Source organism: Raphanus sativus, chromosome 4, assembly GCF_000801105.2.
Source record: "Raphanus sativus cultivar WK10039 chromosome 4, ASM80110v3, whole genome shotgun sequence".
NCBI classification, from domain to species: Eukaryota; Viridiplantae; Streptophyta; class Magnoliopsida; order Brassicales; family Brassicaceae; genus Raphanus; species Raphanus sativus.
In genome coordinates this window covers 37,431,064-37,453,647 of record NC_079514.1, presented here as the reverse complement: position 1 = coordinate 37,453,647, position 22,584 = coordinate 37,431,064, and the positions used below count along the sequence as shown (strand labels likewise).

The 22,584-nt window shown below is 35.9% G+C and overlaps 4 protein-coding genes across 8 annotated transcripts; 2 read left to right on the top strand and 2 right to left on the bottom strand.

Annotated features, from left to right (window-relative positions):
• Positions 1-5,944: 5,944 nt before the first annotated feature.
• Positions 5,945-8,086, bottom strand: LOC130510677 (uncharacterized). 2 transcript variants are annotated; one of them, XM_057007227.1, is made up of 6 exons: positions 7,846-8,086; positions 7,356-7,769; positions 7,227-7,289; positions 7,031-7,146; positions 6,815-6,899; positions 5,945-6,748 (listed from the first exon to the last, which is right to left on the bottom strand). In XM_057007227.1, the coding sequence occupies exons 2-6, from the start codon at positions 7,695-7,697 to the stop codon at positions 6,362-6,364; spliced, it is 993 nt and encodes a 330-aa protein (XP_056863207.1). In that variant the 5' UTR covers positions 7,698-7,769; positions 7,846-8,086; the 3' UTR covers positions 5,945-6,361. The 2 variants fall into 2 exon arrangements, with proteins under 2 accessions (XP_056863207.1, XP_056863206.1); XM_057007226.1 differs by having other exon boundaries at positions 7,356-8,086.
• Positions 8,087-14,313: 6,227 nt separating this feature from the next.
• Positions 14,314-16,195, bottom strand: LOC108853076 (uncharacterized). The gene is made up of 5 exons (XM_018626537.2): positions 15,725-16,195; positions 15,596-15,658; positions 15,400-15,515; positions 15,184-15,268; positions 14,314-15,117 (listed from the first exon to the last, which is right to left on the bottom strand). Exons 1-5 carry the CDS (start codon positions 16,064-16,066, stop codon positions 14,731-14,733), a joined length of 993 nt encoding a protein of 330 aa, XP_018482039.2. The 5' UTR covers positions 16,067-16,195; the 3' UTR covers positions 14,314-14,730.
• Positions 16,196-16,339: 144 nt separating this feature from the next.
• Positions 16,340-18,325, top strand: LOC108852003 (uncharacterized). 3 transcript variants are annotated; one of them, XM_018625485.2, is made up of 3 exons: positions 16,340-17,700; positions 17,880-17,945; positions 18,022-18,325. In XM_018625485.2, the coding sequence occupies exons 1-3, from the start codon at positions 17,476-17,478 to the stop codon at positions 18,196-18,198; spliced, it is 468 nt and encodes a 155-aa protein (XP_018480987.2). In that variant the 5' UTR covers positions 16,340-17,475; the 3' UTR covers positions 18,199-18,325. The 3 variants fall into 3 exon arrangements, with proteins under 3 accessions (XP_018480987.2, XP_056864431.1, XP_018480985.2); XM_057008451.1 differs by having other exon boundaries at positions 16,342-16,615; positions 16,841-17,700; positions 17,880-18,325; XM_018625483.2 differs by having other exon boundaries at positions 16,342-16,735; positions 16,841-17,700; positions 17,880-18,325.
• Positions 18,326-18,964: 639 nt separating this feature from the next.
• LOC108831837 (probable F-box protein At4g22165) lies at positions 18,965-22,293 on the top strand. 2 transcript variants are annotated; one of them, XM_057006779.1, is made up of 3 exons: positions 18,965-19,120; positions 20,675-21,663; positions 21,988-22,293. In XM_057006779.1, the coding sequence occupies exons 2-3, from the start codon at positions 20,700-20,702 to the stop codon at positions 22,179-22,181; spliced, it is 1,158 nt and encodes a 385-aa protein (XP_056862759.1). In that variant the 5' UTR covers positions 18,965-19,120; positions 20,675-20,699; the 3' UTR covers positions 22,182-22,293. The 2 variants fall into 2 exon arrangements, with proteins under 2 accessions (XP_056862759.1, XP_056862758.1); XM_057006778.1 differs by having other exon boundaries at positions 20,660-21,663.
• The last annotated feature ends 291 nt before the right edge of the window (positions 22,294-22,584 follow it).

Below are 22,584 nucleotides of genomic sequence, written 5' to 3'. Positions count from 1 at the left end.
TCATATTCGAAATTGAAGTATCAAACAAAACCAAATCTAAATCTAATTGAATACCTTTATAATATTCAAAATTGTTTAAGCGATTTTTTTTAAAAAAAGTTCATGAGCACTTCTAGGAAAAAATGATTATACGGTTCGAATTGATCGCCTGAAACAATGTCTAGTGCAAGGTCGTTTATGAAGAAAATCTTGATGTGTTTATCAAAATAAAAAGTGATAAAAAAAACTTTGTATATTGGCAATTTGCAAGTGTTGTTTTGTCGACCATTCCAAATGTTCATTAAGAATCCAAGCGTTGAGAGTATTCTGAAATGTAATTATAATCTGATTTTGAGTTCCACTTGAAAATTAAAATGATGATGTTCTCCTATGATTGCTCATTATAGTTTATCTAGAGGGGCTCTTATTATATGCTCTCATGACATGTTTCCATCAATGTGTTCTAATGCATCGCACCAACTCAACATCCCTTTCCCCCTTCCCATCATTTTTATCTTTTACTCCTTTACCTCAAATTCATTCGAGCACACACATTTATATATTATCCATCATTTTTAATCATTATTTTCACATTTTATTTACTTGTAGTCAGTTATATGTCAAGTGTAAATTTTTTATAAAAAATGGCATCACTAGTTCTATCACACACACACACACACACACACACACACACACACACACACATATATATATATATATATATATATATATATATATATATATATATATATTATCTATTTTAATGTTTTGACAATATAATTATGCAATCGTTATATCTAGTAAAGGGTTAATTGGTTTTCTGTTATCTTTGTAAATGCAATGTTTGTGAGTAATACAATTGTTAGCATTCAGAAAAGATCATGAATATTTTTTACAATATTTCAGATCGCATTTTGAAAACTTTCGCACCCATACCCACTACATTTAAATCAAGTAGTCCCTAATTCGCCATAATATTGCTAAAGATTGTTCGAAAATAATTCGCCATAATATTCATGGAGTACTCATATTCATGACGTCGTCACCTTCCGTTACGTTACAGCGTTACTAATCATTTTCTTTAAGCCAGTACTTAATTTTTACATCTCAAATCAACTAAGAAAAACTGATTGTTTAATAGTAGTGAAAAGTGATTATTCGTCTGGGTGATAAACCGACTTTGTTCGTTCAGATGAGTTTAAACTAGCTTTGTTGAATTTATGTGTGTGTGTGTGTGTTTTTTTTTTTTTTTGTAAAAAAGTTATGTGTGTGTGTTTTTACGTAAGAACAAATACTCATCTGATTTTTAACAAAATATTTCATTTCTGACTTTGAGCTTGTATAATCCAGAATAACAGATAGCCTATGAATTAAAAAAGATCTAGGTGCACTTTTGTTGGGACAATTTACATTCCACCGAAAACTGTATTAATTGATTTTATATGTCTCTGAAAGTTGGCATTAATTAGATCAAGCATGCCTGTGTATAAATTGTTTCAATTATCTTATAAAGCAAAATATTTTTTTGATAATAATGTTTAATGGACATTGGACAACGCCATTTGATGATGAGTTGGTCCGTAATCGATAAGCCATGCAAGTTCCCATCTGGTCAAATGTTCATTTTAATGTTTGTTTTCATGATCCAACGTTTCCAAGTCGTTATTACTTTAAACTGTTGAATTTTATTAGAAAATATATCTATTTTGGCATAGATTAACTTATACATTGGCCTTGGTCTACAAAAACACACGGGACCGAATTTCTTACAAAATGAAAAGGAATATTGGATAACTTCGTATTAATATCGATTAACAACTAGTTCTAGATTAGCAGACTAGCAGTTAATACAAGTTCGTTAGACATAGAAACCATTATACGAATTATAAAAGAATGTTTTGACGAAGAATGTCTTCGACGATTAATCTAAATGTGATGACGTCGTAATGTAAGCAAAGTCATGTATTACTTTTTCTTAATATATAAAACGATCAATTTTTATTTTTGTAAAAAGTTGGCTGATATGGTTTTTGAATATCAAGTTTCAGTGGATAGATCTAATTCCTAATTATATATTATCGTTTCCAGAAAATAAAACTTAAAATCTCTGCAGTAATTTATGGTAAAAGGTCTCCACAAAAGCAAAGAGAAATGAACGTGTTCATGTTCTTTGTACCAGAAAGAAAATAAACGAATCTTACAAATAGAGGCAAATGGAATCGAAACTTAGGGTTTTGAAGTCTCACCAAAAAGGGAACTGAGCCAGATATTGCTTAACAAAGTGGCAAAGGTCTCTATTTCTTTTCTTTTTTCCTGACATAAAATATTTTTACTATTAGTTTATTACTTATTCGAGAAAGGCTCATTCAAAGAGAAAAATAAGAAAACAATAAGACTTATGAATGCATTATGGAACTAGTTGTGGTCCATACAAGATCTAAGGAATCTAATGATTATTGTCCTTATAAAGAAAAAAGAAATCTCACTCAATCTCTCTCTTTCTCTATACAAGTTCCATTTCTTCTTCTCCTCCTTTCTTCTTCTGACATTTGTTTGATTTGGGGCCTCGGGGGCTCATTGACCCTCAAACTTTGAAACTTAGTTTTCCAAGTGACATCCTCCATTTATTTCGTATGTATTATTAGTATCACTCTCTTTTCTAATCTCATGTTTTGTTTGTATTTCACTTATTTAATATATATGATAGATTATTAATTGTATAATGTTTTTCTTGGTAAAATTAATTGTAAAATGTTAATCATGTGTAAGTAGTGATGGCATTGGACAAAGTAAAGTGGAGCTTTGTAACGAATAAGATGAGGATAGTCAATAAAGATGACCGGCGTCTAGTTGTTAATAGTGAAGATAGCTTATATTTTATGTTTTGTAATTAACTGATGAACTTTTTGTTTCGTCTTTATAGCTATGACTCACCAAATTTGAACATTGGAAATAGAGGGTTGACTGGAGAAATTGTTCTTATAAAATGGTGTGTACTCGGAGATGGCTTAAAAGATTTGATATAATTAATTACGGTACCACTCCGTTACATACATACCAAACCTACAGGAAAAAAGATTAGTGAATCCAAAGGAAACACATGCAGTAGAGTTTTAAACTTTGAAGAAAATTTCTTGTTCTTTTCTTCTAGTTACGATCAGATCGTTCGTGGAGATGCCAATTTGTTTATGCTGCATGTAAAACATGTTTAAAATAAACAATCGAAACAAGTATTTAACTGTTTAGCAATGTGCATATGAATGCTAAAAGACTCACCATACTAGTAAAATCTCCACTTGATGATCTTTTTCTCAGATACCCATTCCGGTACAAGCTCTTAGAAACATCATCTGGACTTGTATCGCCCGCCACTTCTTTTCTGCAGGGGAGCTGCAGTGAAGAGCAGAGCAGGAGTTGAAGCAACAATGACTGGTGTGGACTCCATTTTAGCAGGGGGTTGAAAGTACACTAGCTGGAGTTGGGGCCAAGTTAATGCAGATCTAGTTAACCATTTATTACAGAGCATAACTGAAACTGAAAAACAGAGAGAGAGAGAGAGAGAGAGAGACGAACACGGTCTGTTGCGCCGAGAAAGTGAAGTCCGGAGATTATGAAGTGAGCGAGGGTGAGTCGATTGATCTCCTGCGATTGGTAATGGTACGGAAGCAACTCGTACATCATCTGCAAATACACCAAGTGTCGATCTTTATCGAAATTCGCCGAAGAGGGTGGTTGCGACGGCGAGGTATACTCTTCTTCTTCTTCTTCTAATAGATTGATGAGAGTTTAGAATTGGAAGAAGTATATTGACTCTCATCCCCAATATATTACAATATAGATATGCTTATATAGAGAACTAAACCCAATTCCTAAGCTAATATGAAATATTACATTATAGATAATAATAAGTATCCTATTCTAATATATTGACATATATCTTTATCTTGGATTTGGGTCGATCTTCTAGATCTCCCAATACCCTCCCGCAAGCTCATATGTGGTAACACATATGAGATTGGACAAATCTTCAAAATATGGTAGGAGAAGTAATTCTATTGAACGGCTCTGGATTTGCAACATCGAACTCTTCTTAAGAGTAGTTAATGTAGAGGAAGAAATCGCTTGTTTTGGGGTCACCAAATACTTAGCTTGAGTAGTAGTAGTAGTTGAAGTACGTGCACCTTTATACCATCATGAGCTCATGATTATTAGTTATGATGGAAGGCTACGTAATAAACCATGCACAAACAGGTGCACCACAAACAGTCTGATGCGTTGAATTTGCAGCGGTTTGTTTGGTGGTAGTAGTAGTAGTTGTGGCCTGTTAAAGCGCCATTAGAAGTGGTTACTTGAAAAGTAAGCAACAACTATTTGTAGTTGTAAAATAGTGCGGAAGTGACGGCCGTGTTGTCGTGAATGAAACAAACACGGATTTTTTTTTTAAAAGAAGCTGACGGCTTGATGAAGCTCGATTGCTTGAGTAGAAGTAGAACTTGAACGCTGCTTGATGAAGCGGCTGTAGTAGAAGTAGTAGTGGTGGCGGCTTGATGAAGCGGCTGTAGTAGAAGTAGTAGTGGTGGCGGCTTAATGAAGCGCAACAGTAGACGTAGTAACTCGAAGAGAAAGCAACACTGGCTTTTCCAGCTGCAACTTGCGTAATATAGTAGTGCGGAAGCGACTGCTTGTTGTCGTCAATGGAAACAAAAGGCATGATGTGAATAATACACGATCATGATAGACGAACAACTTGTAGAAGAGAAGAGAGAATTTTTTTTTTTTTTTTTTTTTAAAGATCTTTCTGCTCTGATACCATAATAGATTGATGAGAGTTTAGAATTGGAAGAAGTATATTGACTCTCATCCCCAATATATTACAATATAGATATGCTTATATAGAGAACTAAACCCAATTCCTAAGCTAATATGAAATATTACATTATAGATAATAATAAGTATCCTATTCTAATATATTGACATATATCTTTATCTTGGATTTGGGTCGATCTTCTAGATCTCCCAATATCTTCTTCTGAGTCATCGGACTCCCAGTCGATTGCTTCGGTCTCTGACATGGCTTCTTTTTCTCTGTTAGATTGGGTCAATGAATCTCGAAACTCTGGCTTTTGGACTCCAGAGAGAGACTTTGCTTTTCCGTAGAGGAACCTCGCGTTTTGGATCTGTGGTTAAGTTAAAACGACACGTTGTCAGAATGTGGAAACTTAGAACGGCGGCGCGTTGTATTTTCTTTTTTTTTTTCTGAATTCTTTTTTGTTTTAATTTTTTTGAAAATTTTAATTTTTTATATTTTTTTATAATTATACATAATTAAACTGACATAACATTTATCAATAAATTATATATTTGTTTTAATAAAATAGATTTTTATATAAACATGATTTCAGACTCTCAACATACGAACATGGTTTCAACTATCCCAAAGAAGGTTCTACTTTATTAACAATTATGTAGTGACTCACGCCATGTACGAGATGACATAGTTAGCAGGATTTATTGAATTAGGGATTTTATGAAATTTAAAAAGAAAAAATTCAGTGGTTTAAAGTAAGAGGACATCAGGTAAGGGAGAAGGCAACCATTTGACCAAAAAAAAAAAGGGAGAAGGCAACCTAAATCTATTTTAGACCTCTACATATATATGTAACTGTCTACGTACTGAGTTTTTCCTGAGTTTTATGTTGTTTGGTTATATTGTGTAAGGAGCTATATTTGTTAGACTTTCAAAGCTCTATGTGTTTGGCCGTATGTGTTTGACCGCTGGTATGATTGGCTATGGTTTACCAGCGGCCAGCGGGTGTATGGTTGTGCAGCTGTATTTGTTTGTTAGGCATATAAAGCCTTGAAACTTGTTAAATGGGTAGACCTCCATATATAGATATAACGGAAAACAAACAACTTAAAACATGAAGCAAAAAAAAATAGAGAACATGAAGAAAACAAAAGCATATAATTTGAAAAGTAGCGAATTAGAGTGAAATGACGAACAAAAGTAGTAAAGAAAAGTTAAAGTTACACGCGATAAGTTTTCGTAAACATCCACAAAGGGCCCGAAAACTAAAGTCTATTTTCATCCATGGATCCGTATCTAGAAACTTAGTCGTCTACAAGCTCGCCATGACAGTGCTCATACATGTCCACCGCCAGCTGCTCAGCTCGCTGCCGGATACCAACATCATTGACAAGGCGAACCTCCTCCGAACCCCCAACATGATGTGCTTCCAAGAAAAGAAGGGAAAGGATACCGGTGTTGGCACGGACAGATACTTGGGTGACATGGGTGTTCCTGATGAATGATAAAGACTCGAGCAAAAAATTGGTCATAAGGTCGTTGCGACCCACATATCGGACAAAGTATGGGAACATCTCACATATAAATTGAAGCTGGGGCTTTAGCCTTGAGGCACGACGAGCAGAAGCAGTGCAGTAAAAAAACCGTGAGTGTGTGCAAGCGCAAATCCACAACCAACCCAACCCACCGATTCTTATCAATGTTAAACGGAGAATACAAGTAGTCAATATCCTTCAACCATTCATTCCCCAGCTCATTGCACCTCACGGTGACAGAATTAACAAGATCTAAATTAAATGTGAATCCTTCTTGACGCCTACACTTCTTGAACTTTGAGTATTCAGCTGCAAATGCTCCATAAAACCTGCAAGGTAACATTTCCGCCCTAGGGTCGTTGGCTGGGTTGATGTTTTTGAAAAAAGACTCCCTAATGACACTCACACTCACACATGAGTCCATGACCTAAAAAAAACTCAAAAATCAGAAATAAGAAACAACTTTGAGTCATAACAGAAGGGAAATACAAACCTGCGGATTAGCCGGGGGGATAATGGAGGGTATGGCGAGTAGCTCATTTCCCTTCAGGACCAACCCATTACTGAAATCGACCAGCCTAGTTTGTAGTAGAGATAAAGGCATTATATAGATATATAAAGTGGAATATTGCTAGATACAGATCCATGGATGAAAATAGACATTTAAGAAAAGGCGTGGATGGAGTTTATGGAAAGTTGGATTACTTACGTGTCCGCATCAATCTTTGAAATTAGCTTCTTAAACTTCACAGTAGTAGAATAGACAGCACTAGGTGGTTTCTCCCGCACAGGAGCGGCAACCTCCTCCTCGACAACCACACCACCCTTCGCATTGGAACATCTCTGGTTAGAAGTTAACAATAATGAATCTTTGGGATCGTTTTTGGTAAATGAAAATGACTAACCGAGACTGGTTCAAATGAATTAGAACGACTTTCATGTTCACTTTGCACTTGGGAGAGTTCCAGCTAGAAAATTTTAAATGTCAGGGAGGTGCAAAAACATGAGAAACTAGATGCAAATTAAAAGCCTACCTCCTTTCCATTGTTGATCACAACATGTACAGCTGGAGGCGTGTGACCACCGCTTTTGTCAACACTGTTGGCGTAACCGTCAATGTCTTTAACGACGTCGCCGAGAGTGTCTTTACTCATCATGTACTCAACCACGGCTTGGGTGACAGTGTCCCTTATATTGCTCTCCAACCACGACTGCATCGCCTTCATATCAACACTGACGCTGGCATACACCACCGCCTGGCCTTCTTCCAAACCAGCTTTGATTTGCGAGGACACAGCCGCCTGTAATTCTTCCAAACCGGAGCTTTGATTTTTTGGACTTGGACGTCTCAGCAGAATCCTCAACAACCCGAACATTAACTTTGCGTTTCGCTTTCTTAACCACTCTAGAAGGAGGCACCATAGAAGCAGCAGAGCCTTGAATCCCGCCTACAAACATAAGACGTATAAATTCGGTTCCCTCCTCTATGAGCTGCATCATGGCTTCCACACGGGGGTCACTAACCTCATCAGTCCAGCTACAATCACCAACCTCAACATCTGCCAAAGGAATGATTGGGAGGACCTCGACCTAAAATTGAAACAGGGAGATGTTAGATGTGCAGACAAGTAATTACCTGTATAAGAATGAAGTTAGATATATATAAAAGAAAGTGGACAGAATTAAATAACTTGGAGTGATATAAAACTGTTCAGGTAAGTAAGTATTAAATAAGAAATAAAATAACATTGAAATTAAAATTCACGTACCCTAATTAAAGAATGTTAAAGAAGGGCTTGATGTTCACTTTGTGGATGACTATAAAAAGATCTTCGACCTTGCCTTTGTCTCTGACAACAACCAACAAGACTGAGAGAAGTCACTTTGACCTTCTTCCTCTGTCGTTGTCTCCATCTATAAACAAGAAAACCATTCTTGATTCTTTCTTTGCTTTTTCTTTATACTTTTGTCCCTTCAAGAAGGGTGTCATGCTGTAACAATTTTTTTTCATAATTAGGATAGTTTATTTATGTGGTTGGGACCTCTTTCGTACATTCCCACAGCCAGATCATTATGACTGACTAATTAGGATAGTTTATTTATGTGGTTGGGACCCTAAACCCTAAACCCTAAACCCTAAACCCTAAACCTAAACCCTAAAATGATTATACGGTTCGAATTGATCGCCTGAAACAATGTCTAGTGCAAGGTCGTTTATGAAGAAAATCTTGATGTGTTTATCAAAATAAAAAGTGATAAAAAAAACTTTGTATATTGGCAATTTGCAAGTGTTGTTTTGTCGACCATTCCAATGTTCATTAAGAATCCAAGCGTTGAGAGTATTCTGAAATGTAATTATAATCTGATTTTGAGTTCCACTTGAAAATTAAAATGATGATGTTCTCCTATGATTGCTCATTATAGTTTATCTAGAGGGGCTCTTATTATATGCTCTCATGACATGTTTCCATCAATGTGTTCTAATGCATCGCACCAACTCAACATCCCTTTCCCCCTTCCCATCATTTTTATCTTTTACTCCTTTACCTCAAATTCATTCGAGCACACACATTTATATATTATCCATCATTTTTAATCATTATTTTCACATTTTATTTACTTGTAGTCAGTTATATGTCAAGTGTAAATTTTTTATAAAAAATGGCATCACTAGTTCTATCACACACACACACACACACACACACACACACACACACACACACACACATATATATATTATATATATATATATATATATATATAATATATATATATATATTATCTATTTTAATGTTTTGACAATATAATTATGCAATCGTTATATCTAGTAAAGGGTTAATTGGTTTTCTGTTATCTTTGTAAATGCAATGTTTGTGAGTAATACAATTGTTAGCATTCAGAAAAGATCATGAATATTTTTTACAATATTTCAGATCGCATTTTGAAAACTTTCGCACCCATACCCACTACATTTAAATCAAGTAGTCCCTAATTCGCCATAATATTGCTAAAGATTGTTCGAAAATAATTCGCCATAATATTCATGGAGTACTCATATTCATGACGTCGTCACCTTCCGTTACGTTACAGCGTTACTAATCATTTTCTTAAGCCAGTACTTAATTTTTACATCTCAAATCAACTAAGAAAAACTGATTGTTTAATAGTAGTGAAAAGTGATTATTCGTCTGGGTGATAAACCGACTTTGTTCGTTCAGATGAGTTTAAACTAGCTTTGTTGAATTTATGTGTGTGTGTGTGTGTTTTTTTTTTTTTTGTAAAAAAGTTATGTGTGTGTGTTTTTACGTAAGAACAAATACTCATCTGATTTTTAACAAAATATTTCATTTCTGACTTTGAGCTTGTATAATCCAGAATAACAGATAGCCTATGAATTAAAAAAGATCTAGGTGCACTTTTGTTGGGACAATTTACATTCCACCGAAAACTGTATTAATTGATTTTATATGTCTCTGAAAGTTGGCATTAATTAGATCAAGCATGCCTGTGTATAAATTGTTTCAATTATCTTATAAAGCAAAATATTTTTTTTGATAATAATGTTTAATGGACATTGGACAACGCCATTTGATGATGAGTTGGTCCGTAATCGATAAGCCATGCAAGTTCCCATCTGGTCAAATGTTCATTTTAATGTTTGTTTTCATGATCCAACGTTTCCAAGTCGTTATTACTTTAAACTGTTGAATTTTATTAGAAAATATATCTATTTTGGCATAGATTAACTTATACATTGGCCTTGGTCTACAAAAACACACGGGACCGAATTTCTTACAAAATGAAAAGGAATATTGGATAACTTCGTATTAATATCGATTAACAACTAGTTCTAGATTAGCAGACTAGCAGTTAATACAAGTTCGTTAGACATAGAAACCATTATACGAATTATAAAAGAATGTTTTGACGAAGAATGTCTTCGACGATTAATCTAAATGTGATGACGTCGTAATGTAAGCAAAGTCATGTATTACTTTTTCTTAATATATAAAACGATCAATTTTTATTTTTGTAAAAAGTTGGCTGATATGGTTTTTGAATATCAAGTTTCAGTGGATAGATCTAATTCCTAATTATATATTATCGTTTCCAGAAAATAAAACTTAAAATCTCTGCAGTAATTTATGGTAAAAGGTCTCCACAAAAGCAAAGAGAAATGAACGTGTTCATGTTCTTTGTACCAGAAAGAAAATAAACGAATCTTACAAATAGAGGCAAATGGAATCGAAACTTAGGGTTTTGAAGTCTCACCAAAAAGGGAACTGAGCCAGATATTGCTTAACAAAGTGGCAAAGGTCTCTATTTCTTTTCTTTTTTCCTGACATAAAATATTTTTACTATTAGTTTATTACTTATTCGAGAAAGGCTCATTCAAAGAGAAAAATAAGAAAACAATAAGACTTATGAATGCATTATGGAACTAGTTGTGGTCCATACAAGATCTAAGGAATCTAATGATTATTGTCCTTATAAAGAAAAAAGAAATCTCACTCAATCTCTCTCTTTCTCTATACAAGTTCCATTTCTTTTTCTCCTCCTTTCTTCTTCTGACATTTGTTTGATTTGGGGCCTCGGGGGCTCATTGACCCTCAAACTTTGAAACTTAGTTTTCCAAGTGACATCCTCCATTTATTTCGTATGTATTATTAGTATCACTCTCTTTTCTAATCTCATGTTTTGTTTGTATTTCACTTATTTAATATATATGATAGATTATTAATTGTATAATGTTTTTCTTGGTAAAATTAATTGTAAAATGTTAATCATGTGTAAGTAGTGATGGCATTGGACAAAGTAAAGTGGAGCTTTGTAACGAATAAGATGAGGATAGTCAATAAAGATGACCGGCGTCTAGTTGTTAATAGTGAAGATAGCTTATATTTTATGTTTTGTAATTAACTGATGAACTTTTTGTTTCGTCTTTATAGCTATGACTCACCAAATTTGAACATTGGAAATAGAGGGTTGACTGGAGAAATTGTTCTTATAAAATGGTGTGTACTCGGAGATGGCTTAAAAGATTTGATATAATTAATTACGGTACCACTCCGTTACATACATACCAAACCTACAGGAAAAAAGATTAGTGAATCCAAAGGAAACACATGCAGTAGAGTTTTAAACTTTGAAGAAAATTTCTTGTTCTTTTCTTCTAGTTACGATCAGATCGTTCGTGGAGATGCCAATTTGTTTATGCTGCATGTAAAACATGTTTAAAATAAACAATCGAAACAAGTATTTAACTGTTTAGCAATGTGCATATGAATGCTAAAAGACTCACCATACTAGTAAAATCTCCACTTGATGATCTTTTTCTCAGATACCCATTCCGGTACAAGCTCTTAGAAACATCATCTGGACTTGTATCGCCCGCCACTTCTTTTCTGCAGGGGAGCTGCAGTGAAGAGCAGAGCAGGAGTTGAAGCAACAATGACTGGTGTGGACTCCATTTTAGCAGGGGGTTGAAAGTACACTAGCTGGAGTTGGGGCCAAGTTAATGCAGATCTAGTTAACCATTTATTACAGAGCATAACTGAAACTGAAAAACAGAGAGAGAGAGAGAGAGAGAGAGACGAACACGGTCTGTTGCGCCGAGAAAGTGAAGTCCGGAGATTATGAAGTGAGCGAGGGTGAGTCGATTGATCTCCTGCGATTGGTAATGGTACGGAAGCAACTCGTACATCATCTGCAAATACACCAAGTGTCGATCTTTATCGAAATTCGCCGAAGAGGGTGGTTGCGACGGCGAGGTATACTCTTCTTCTTCTTCTTCTAATAGATTGATGAGAGTTTAGAATTGGAAGAAGTATATTGACTCTCATCCCCAATATATTACAATATAGATATGCTTATATAGAGAACTAAACCCAATTCCTAAGCTAATATGAAATATTACATTATAGATAATAATAAGTATCCTATTCTAATATATTGACATATATCTTTATCTTGGATTTGGGTCGATCTTCTAGATCTCCCAATACCCTCCCGCAAGCTCATATGTGGTAACACATATGAGATTGGACAAATCTTCAAAATATGGTAGGAGAAGTAATTCTATTGAACGGCTCTGGATTTGCAACATCGAACTCTTCTTAAGAGTAGTTAATGTAGAGGAAGAAATCGCTTGTTTTGGGGTCACCAAATACTTAGCTTGAGTAGTAGTAGTAGTTGAAGTACGTGCACCTTTATACCATCATGAGCTCATGATTATTAGTTATGATGGAAGGCTACGTAATAAACCATGCACAAACAGGTGCACCACAAACAGTCTGATGCGTTGAATTTGCAGCGGTTTGTTTGGTGGTAGTAGTAGTAGTTGTGGCCTGTTAAAGCGCCATTAGAAGTGGTTACTTGAAAAGTAAGCAACAACTATTTGTAGTTGTAAAATAGTGCGGAAGTGACGGCCGTGTTGTCGTGAATGAAACAAACACGGATTTTTTTTTTAAAAGAAGCTGACGGCTTGATGAAGCTCGATTGCTTGAGTAGAAGTAGAACTTGAACGCTGCTTGATGAAGCGGCTGTAGTAGAAGTAGTAGTGGTGGCGGCTTGATGAAGCGGCTGTAGTAGAAGTAGTAGTGGTGGCGGCTTAATGAAGCGCAACAGTAGACGTAGTAACTCGAAGAGAAAGCAACACTGGCTTTTCCAGCTGCAACTTGCGTAATATAGTAGTGCGGAAGCGACTGCTTGTTGTCGTCAATGGAAACAAAAGGCATGATGTGAATAATACACGATCATGATAGACGAACAACTTGTAGAAGAGAAGAGAGAATTTTTTTTTTTTTTTTTTTTTTAAAGATCTTTCTGCTCTGATACCATAATAGATTGATGAGAGTTTAGAATTGGAAGAAGTATATTGACTCTCATCCCCAATATATTACAATATAGATATGCTTATATAGAGAACTAAACCCAATTCCTAAGCTAATATGAAATATTACATTATAGATAATAATAAGTATCCTATTCTAATATATTGACATATATCTTTATCTTGGATTTGGGTCGATCTTCTAGATCTCCCAATATCTTCTTCTGAGTCATCGGACTCCCAGTCGATTGCTTCGGTCTCTGACATGGCTTCTTTTTCTCTGTTAGATTGGGTCAATGAATCTCGAAACTCTGGCTTTTGGACTCCAGAGAGAGACTTTGCTTTTCCGTAGAGGAACCTCGCGTTTTGGATCTGTGGTTAAGTTAAAACGACACGTTGTCAGAATGTGGAAACTTAGAACGGCGGCGCGTTGTATTTTCTTTTTTTTTTTCTGAATTCTTTTTTGTTTTAATTTTTTTGAAAATTTTAATTTTTTATATTTTTTTATAATTATACATAATTAAACTGACATAACATTTATCAATAAATTATATATTTGTTTTAATAAAATAGATTTTTATATAAACATGATTTCAGACTCTCAACATACGAACATGGTTTCAACTATCCCAAAGAAGGTTCTACTTTATTAACAATTATGTAGTGACTCACGCCATGTACGAGATGACATAGTTAGCAGGATTTATTGAATTAGGGATTTTATGAAATTTAAAAAGAAAAAATTCAGTGGTTTAAAGTAAGAGGACATCAGGTAAGGGAGAAGGCAACCATTTGACCAAAAAAAAAAAGGGAGAAGGCAACCTAAATCTATTTTAGACCTCTACATATATATGTAACTGTCTACGTACTGAGTTTTTCCTGAGTTTTATGTTGTTTGGTTATATTGTGTAAGGAGCTATATTTGTTAGACTTTCAAAGCTCTATGTGTTTGGCCGTATGTGTTTGACCGCTGGTATGATTGGCTATGGTTTACCAGCGGCCAGCGGGTGTATGGTTGTGCAGCTGTATTTGTTTGTTAGGCATATAAAGCCTTGAAACTTGTTAAATGGGTAGACCTCCATATATAGATATAACGGAAAACAAACAACTTAAAACATGAAGCAAAAAAAAATAGAGAACATGAAGAAAACAAAAGCATATAATTTGAAAAGTAGCGAATTAGAGTGAAATGACGAACAAAAGTAGTAAAGAAAAGTTAAAGTTACACGCGATAAGTTTTCGTAAACATCCACAAAGGGCCCGAAAACTAAAGTCTATTTTCATCCATGGATCCGTATCTAGAAACTTAGTCGTCTACAAGCTCGCCATGACAGTGCTCATACATGTCCACCGCCAGCTGCTCAGCTCGCTGCCGGATACCAACATCATTGACAAGGCGAACCTCCTCCGAACCCCCAACATGATGTGCTTCCAAGAAAAGAAGGGAAAGGATACCGGTGTTGGCACGGACAGATACTTGGGTGACATGGGTGTTCCTGATGAATGATAAAGACTCGAGCAAAAAATTGGTCATAAGGTCGTTGCGACCCACATATCGGACAAAGTATGGGAACATCTCACATATAAATTGAAGCTGGGGCTTTAGCCTTGAGGCACGACGAGCAGAAGCAGTGCAGTAAAAAAACCGTGAGTGTGTGCAAGCGCAAATCCACAACCAACCCAACCCACCGATTCTTATCAATGTTAAACGGAGAATACAAGTAGTCAATATCCTTCAACCATTCATTCCCCAGCTCATTGCACCTCACGGTGACAGAATTAACAAGATCTAAATTAAATGTGAATCCTTCTTGACGCCTACACTTCTTGAACTTTGAGTATTCAGCTGCAAATGCTCCATAAAACCTGCAAGGTAACATTTCCGCCCTAGGGTCGTTGGCTGGGTTGATGTTTTTGAAAAAAGACTCCCTAATGACACTCACACTCACACATGAGTCCATGACCTAAAAAAAACTCAAAAATCAGAAATAAGAAACAACTTTGAGTCATAACAGAAGGGAAATACAAACCTGCGGATTAGCCGGGGGGATAATGGAGGGTATGGCGAGTAGCTCATTTCCCTTCAGGACCAACCCATTACTGAAATCGACCAGCCTAGTTTGTAGTAGAGATAAAGGCATTATATAGATATATAAAGTGGAATATTGCTAGATACAGATCCATGGATGAAAATAGACATTTAAGAAAAGGCGTGGATGGAGTTTATGGAAAGTTGGATTACTTACGTGTCCGCATCAATCTTTGAAATTAGCTTCTTAAACTTCACAGTAGTAGAATAGACAGCACTAGGTGGTTTCTCCCGCACAGGAGCGGCAACCTCCTCCTCGACAACCACACCACCCTTCGCATTGGAACATCTCTGGTTAGAAGTTAACAATAATGAATCTTTGGGATCGTTTTTGGTAAATGAAAATGACTAACCGAGACTGGTTCAAATGAATTAGAACGACTTTCATGTTCACTTTGCACTTGGGAGAGTTCCAGCTAGAAAATTTTAAATGTCAGGGAGGTGCAAAAACATGAGAAACTAGATGCAAATTAAAAGCCTACCTCCTTTCCATTGTTGATCACAACATGTACAGCTGGAGGCGTGTGACCACCGCTTTTGTCAACACTGTTGGCGTAACCGTCAATGTCTTTAACGACGTCGCCGAGAGTGTCTTTACTCATCATGTACTCAACCACGGCTTGGGTGACAGTGTCCCTTATATTGCTCTCCAACCACGACTGCATCGCCTTCATATCAACACTGACGCTGGCATACACCACCGCCTGGCCTTCTTCCAAACCAGCTTTGATTTGCGAGGACACAGCCGCCTGTAATTCTTCCAAACCGGAGCTTTGATTTTTTGGACTTGGACGTCTCAGCAGAATCCTCAACAACCCGAACATTAACTTTGCGTTTCGCTTTCTTAACCACTCTAGAAGGAGGCACCATAGAAGCAGCAGAGCCTTGAATCCCGCCTACAAACATAAGACGTATAAATTCGGTTCCCTCCTCTATGAGCTGCATCATGGCTTCCACACAGGGGTCACTAACCTCATCAGGCCAGGCTGCCCTCCCCCGTAAACAGACCAGGCTGCCCTCCCGCGCATCTCTCTTCGCTCGTTGACTACTGTTCATTTTTTTTTAATCTCTAAATTAATTTAAAAAGAGGACTAAATATCTTTTATGTCCAACCCTTCACTCTCCCGCTTGCTTCTTCTCTAAACCTTAGCGCCATCAATTTCCTCTCCTCCCATCTCACGCTTCTCCCTTTCAACTGTACATTTTATCAAGATATTTTGTTCACCATCATACTTGTTTCTCTTTCCCCGACAGTCTGTATTTACTCTTTCTCGGTGGAACAACTCACCGGTTTTCTCGCCATAATCGGAGCCGTCTTCCTCCCTTTTTCTTTTACTGTAGTGACGATGAGTTTTCTCCCAGATCTTATTTGAGTCCGTCAAATCTTGTTATCTCATTAGTTCCCTTCTGTTTCAAATTCTCCCCAAAAATTGAAGAGTTTGGTTTCAGCTTTTTCGATCTCCAAAACAATTGAAATAGATCTTCAAATTCTTGTTCGGTTTTACCTATGAACATCTATTTTCTATAATTTCGGAAACTAATCATTGCATGTCGTTTTAATGTCAAGTAGATCTGATCGAAATAGCTTTTTCATCCAGGAAGATGGACAAAAATCGAACTACCGTCGCGTCTATTTGCTGATTGTCTATTTGCTGATGGGTGTGAGCCGGCTGGAGATAGAGTTAACCAGTACTTCAAATTGAACACCATTAGAGCCGTTCTTAAAGCCCTTCAACCGTCAGAGCTTGAACACATCCTGCCGTGTTTTGGAAAGCTACTAGACATCTACTCGAAACCTGTTTTCTCCGGGAAGTTGGCTCATTTCCTACTCACACGGCAGCTAGACGTTGTTAAGCGGCATGAAATTTGGTGTGTTTTTTCTGGTAAACCGATTAGGTTTCCATCCGAGAGTTTGGTTTGGTCACCGGCCTTAACTGCAGCCCTCTGCCTCCCATTGACCCGGCTCTGTTGAAGTGCCCACCCGGTGTTACCCCCTACTGGTTTACTCTTTTTTGGGGGTGAAGAGTCTGTCACTGAGGAGATTTTGCTGGCTAAACTCCGGAGGCCGAAGTCTTTAACTGAGGAGCAGCAAATCAAATATGCATGCTTGTTTTTTGTTGATGGTCTTCTGTGCCGTCGATCTTTTCATAAGAAGATTCCGAAGCAACATGTTGAACTGATTCGTGATTTGGATGTTTTTTTGAGTTACCCTTGGGGTAGGTACAGCTTTGATATGACAATGCAATGCATTAAGACAAGGTCTCCCAATCAATTAGCTCAAGCAACCGTCGCTATCCAAGGCTTCATTCATGCACTGCTGCTTATATTCAGTGAGGCTGTACCTGCTTTGCGTTTGGCTACGGGTGACAAGACTGATTCAGAATCTGGTGAGGAAGAAGATATCTCGGTTGTGTCTTTCAAATTGGATAAAATATGGGAGCTAGATGCGGAAGAAGGGGTACGTGAATTTTAATTTCAATGTTATTTTATTTCTTATTTAATACTTACTTACCTGAACAGTTTTATATCACTCCAAGTTATTTAATTCTGTCCACTTTCTTTTATATATATCTAACTTCATTCTTATACAGGTAATTACTTGTCTGCACATCTAACATCTCCCTGTTTCAATTTTAGGTCGAGGTCCTCCCAATCATTCCTTTGGCAGATGTTGAGGTTGGTGATTGTAGCTGGACTGATGAGGTTAGTGACCCCCGTGTGGAAGCCATGATGCAGCTCATAGAGGAGGGAACCGAATTTATACGTCTTATGTTTGTAGGCGGGATTCAAGGCTCTGCTGCTTCTATGGTGCCTCCTTCTAGAGTGGTTAAGAAAGCGAAACGCAAAGTTAATGTTCGGGTTGTTGAGGATTCTGCTGAGACGTCCAAGTCCAAAAAATCAAAGCTCCGTAGTCAACACTGTTGGTCAAGTGGCGATGGGCAGCATGGGACGTTAACAAATTTCTGGTTCGATCTTATTGGTATGCGAAATTAAATCACATTATTCTCTTCACATAACGTGGATATGAATCCATGTTTTACGACTCATTTGAATATTCCGGAAAAGGAGTTAATTTTTAGGTTTACGGCTCTCTTAAATTCAACCAGATTAAAAAAATACCAGTTAAAAAAAACTGCGTCAAAATCTTTTTGTATATGCCATGTGTACAAAGCAACCCAAACAATTTCTTTTATTCTTTGATTTTTTAAAGATAGCAGTACATAAATAAGCTTGTAAAAGTTTTTATTTTGATCAATAAATTTGATATTCCATCAAAAAAAAAGACAATTTCTTTTTTTGCTACAAAAACCCCAAAAAAATATTTAAATAAAAATAGTATAAATTGTAGAATATTTTACACGTAAAACAGAATAAATTTGTCAAGGCCTTGGAGATCCACATGCAGCAGTCTTTATCAATCCAAAACGGAAAAGTATGGAGCTGGTTTGTCTGTGCAAGAAACAAATAAAAATAGTTATAATGTATTACTTAAGAAATATATATTATATTTTAGAAATTGATACATTATGATAATTCTCAACAGAAAAGGCTGAAATTCGCATGGACCGTGAAACTCACCTTTTAAAGGACCTAATATTTATGTGTCCGTCATAATACTCTTTGGGCCAGACCAGCGGATCTTAGGCCCGCTTGACACCTCTACGGCTTAGGGTAATGGGCTCGAACCCATTTTAAACAGAATCTATTGTCTTGTGGTTTGGGTTGGGATAAGTTTAGGATATAGATCAGGTAGTATTGGTGGTGGAGTTATCATTGGCGGTGGTGGTGGGTGTGGTGGTTCATGTGCCAGCGGTGGATCTAATGTAAAATCGGATGTAGAAAAATCCACGGTGAACTGCTACTTCTGCCGCGACGAGGTGAGTGGAACACCGGTTAATTACTTTACTTGAATTGCTTTGAAACTCATCGGAATTGTAAACGTAAAACAGATACTGAATCTCATTAACAAATTTAAATAAAGGTCACAACTTTAAGCTTTTAGATTGAGAGAAAGAAGAAAGAAAGAGAGGTATGAATTCAAAATATTTGTTTTGAGAGTTAATTAATCAATTTAACGTAATTTAATGGTGTTAATTATTGATGCAGACTAGAGAAATTGGAGAGAGAAAGTATTAGAAAAATGTTTGTGTTTCATTAGCTTGTTACAATCAAACCAGAAACATGAGAAAGAAAGACAATTTGGTTGGAGAAAGTGTCTGAGTAGTATAAAGTGACTTATTGTGTAATATTAAACTAGAAAAGTGACTTTAGATGTAATTGTTTCTATATAAAAGAAAGTGGACAGAATTAAATAACTTGGAGTGATATAAAACTGTTTAGGTGAGTAAGTATTAAATAAGAAACTAGATTTTGACCCGCCCTTCAAAGAGCGGGTATATTTTTTATTTTATTTTTTAACTTAATTTTTATATTTGTGTGTTTTAATCATATTTGTGGTTTTTATTGTAATGATATTTGTGTATAATATTTTTATTGTAAATGATTAGTAAGAGAGATTTAGTTTTTGTTTCAGTGTATAATTATATTAGAATTAATATTAATTTAATATAATTTTTGATAAATATATTAAATATGTCGAGTTAGATTTTTGAGTTTTGTTATCGACAATCTGTTAATAGTATTTTATTTTTTGGTTTACTTTAGATTTGAAGTTTAATTTTATTATTCACATTACATAAATAAATATTTTTGAATTTTTAAATCTTAATATTTTGTTAGATATCATAAATCTTAATTTGTTAAAAAAATATTTAAATAATATAAACTATGTTTGATATTTTATATGTCAAATGAAAATCAAAATATAGAAATTAAAATTAAATATTTTCTAAATATTAAACATAAAATATATACAAATCTATCCTATTATTTTGTGTTTTAATTGGAACGAACATCTATTAAATAAATAATATCCTTACTTAGACTTGAATCAAGGAATTAATTAACAATTTAGCTAAATTAAATACACCAATGTTATTTATATACGTATATGTACATGTGCGTTTTGTTTTGTCAACACACGAATATTAATACATTTTAGTTCTCGGACGTAATATAGTAGTCGACATTTTTTTGTTATATTGGTATACATTTAAATTAGGAACGTGGAGTAGACTTTTAGTGGTTATACTTATGGAATGGTGGAGAAGTTATATTTTAGATGCAATTATAGTTTACTTTATGTAGTTATATTTTCAGTTATATTTTAATGCAATTTTTTTTTAAATTGAACATAACTTCATATCAATTGGACATGTTGAAGAATTAATAGAATAGATAAAATAACATTGAAATTAAAATTACTTGTCTGCACATCTAACATCTACGGCTTAGGGTAATGGGCTCGAACCCATTTTAAACAGAATCTATTGTAACAACAATCCCTACAAAAACAGTCGGGGATTTTTCAGGGTATCGCTCGCAATCTCATTCTCGATGAAGAAGCTGCATAAACCTAATTCTCACAAGTTACAGAGACGAGGAGGAGATAAATCCAAATCATCCTGGTCCGAGCTTCCTGAAGATCTCATAAATTCAGTGTTGGAACGCCTTGACTTTGCTGATTCCCGACGAGCTGAATCCGTATGTTCGTCTTGGTACTCTGCTGGGAAACGATGTGTGGCGAAAAAGCAGATCCCTTGGCTGATTCTCTTGCCCGACGAAGACGACAAGATCAACAACCATTGGTGCAAGCTGTTCAATCCCGGGGAAAAGGACAAGCTTTACAAAATCCGAGATGAGGATGTTGAATTCGCAAACAGTTGTTGCTTAGCAACATATGGTCATTGGCTCTTTATGGTCGATTATTGGTACAATCTCTACCTTTTGAATATATTTACCCATGAGAGGATTGATTTACCTCCGGTGGAGTCGCAACTTGGAACGACAAAGCTGGAGCGAACCACCTTAAAAGGAAAAGGTTTGTTTTGTATTTCGAATGGTCATCGCAAAAGGAATTGCAAAGATATTAATATAGAATCACCTGTGTTTTGGATTGACCAACACACCAAAGAATACCTAGTTTTGTGGGGATTTGGCCAATGGTGTGTAGCTTATTCCAAGAAAGGAGATACGTTCTGGAATCAGATTCAAATTCCCGTAATCTATGCTTGTTCTCACATGGTTTACAAATATCAAAAGCTTTACTACCTCCTAAACGACCACCACGGGATATTCCTCATCAAAATATTCGACTTCTCCGGTGAGATTCCGCGAGAGACCTTTCAGTGTGGTGGTGCTCCAGGCAACATCTCTTCGCTTGATCCAACAGGAAATTCATGGAGGATTACCAGTGCAAAACTCGTAGTCACAGTAACAGGAGATGTCCTCTATGTTGAAAAATGGGCAACACTTTTCACTTCTCTCTGGTCCTTCCGCGTCTTCAAGGTTTATTCATCAGGTTTGTTTAACCAGTATGAACAAGCAGTGGCGGATCCAGGAACAAATTAAACCTGGGTCAAACTATATAACATAAAAAGGAAAAACATAATGGGTGTCACAATGGGGGATCGAACTGTGGTTTAGGGGGGTCAGGTGCTGCACTTTACCAAGAGAGCCAGTGAATTCTTATTGTTTCAATGAACAAAATGATATTTAACTATATTTAAGGGGTGTCAGGTGACACCCCATTGGCCTTCATAGATTCGCCACTGTGAACAAGTTGATTCTCTGGGCAACGAGGCAATGCTTTTTGATCTAGGCATCACTGTGCTCGCTAATGAAGATGACATTGTGGGTGGTGGTTTTAAGAGAAATTCCATCTACTACAAGACTACTTGTCATGAAAAGAACACTACTCAAATTTGTCTCTTCAATTTCGAGACAAAGGAGATGGAGCCGCTGCACAAGTTTGATTGTTCCTCCTACCGACAACTCGCAAGATCTCTATGGTTCCTACCAAGTTTCAACCAGACATAAAGTTCATCTCAACTACTGTATCTTGTTTTATTTTTCTTTGGTTTCTTAAAATCCTCTGCTATAACATCACAACTGCTATGGTGTCATCTGGTTTGGTTAATGACTTCCCTAATTATTATTATTATATATAATAAAAATCTATTTTGGTTATTGGGTAAGTTTCGGTGAGGAGATAAAATGTGCTACATAAAGCATATACTGAAATGAGATGAATTAAATAACTAACCGGATCCCAGAATATCAGCCTAGATGAAACGAATGGTATACGTTATGTGAAACTTCTCTCGCTCGCTTTTAAGAGATTCTTGATTAGTCTATTTCCTTCATTAAACGGCAAGATCATTCATGCCAGTGTCTACGAATTATGGATGAAATGATAGCCCTGACATACAAATGATAAAAC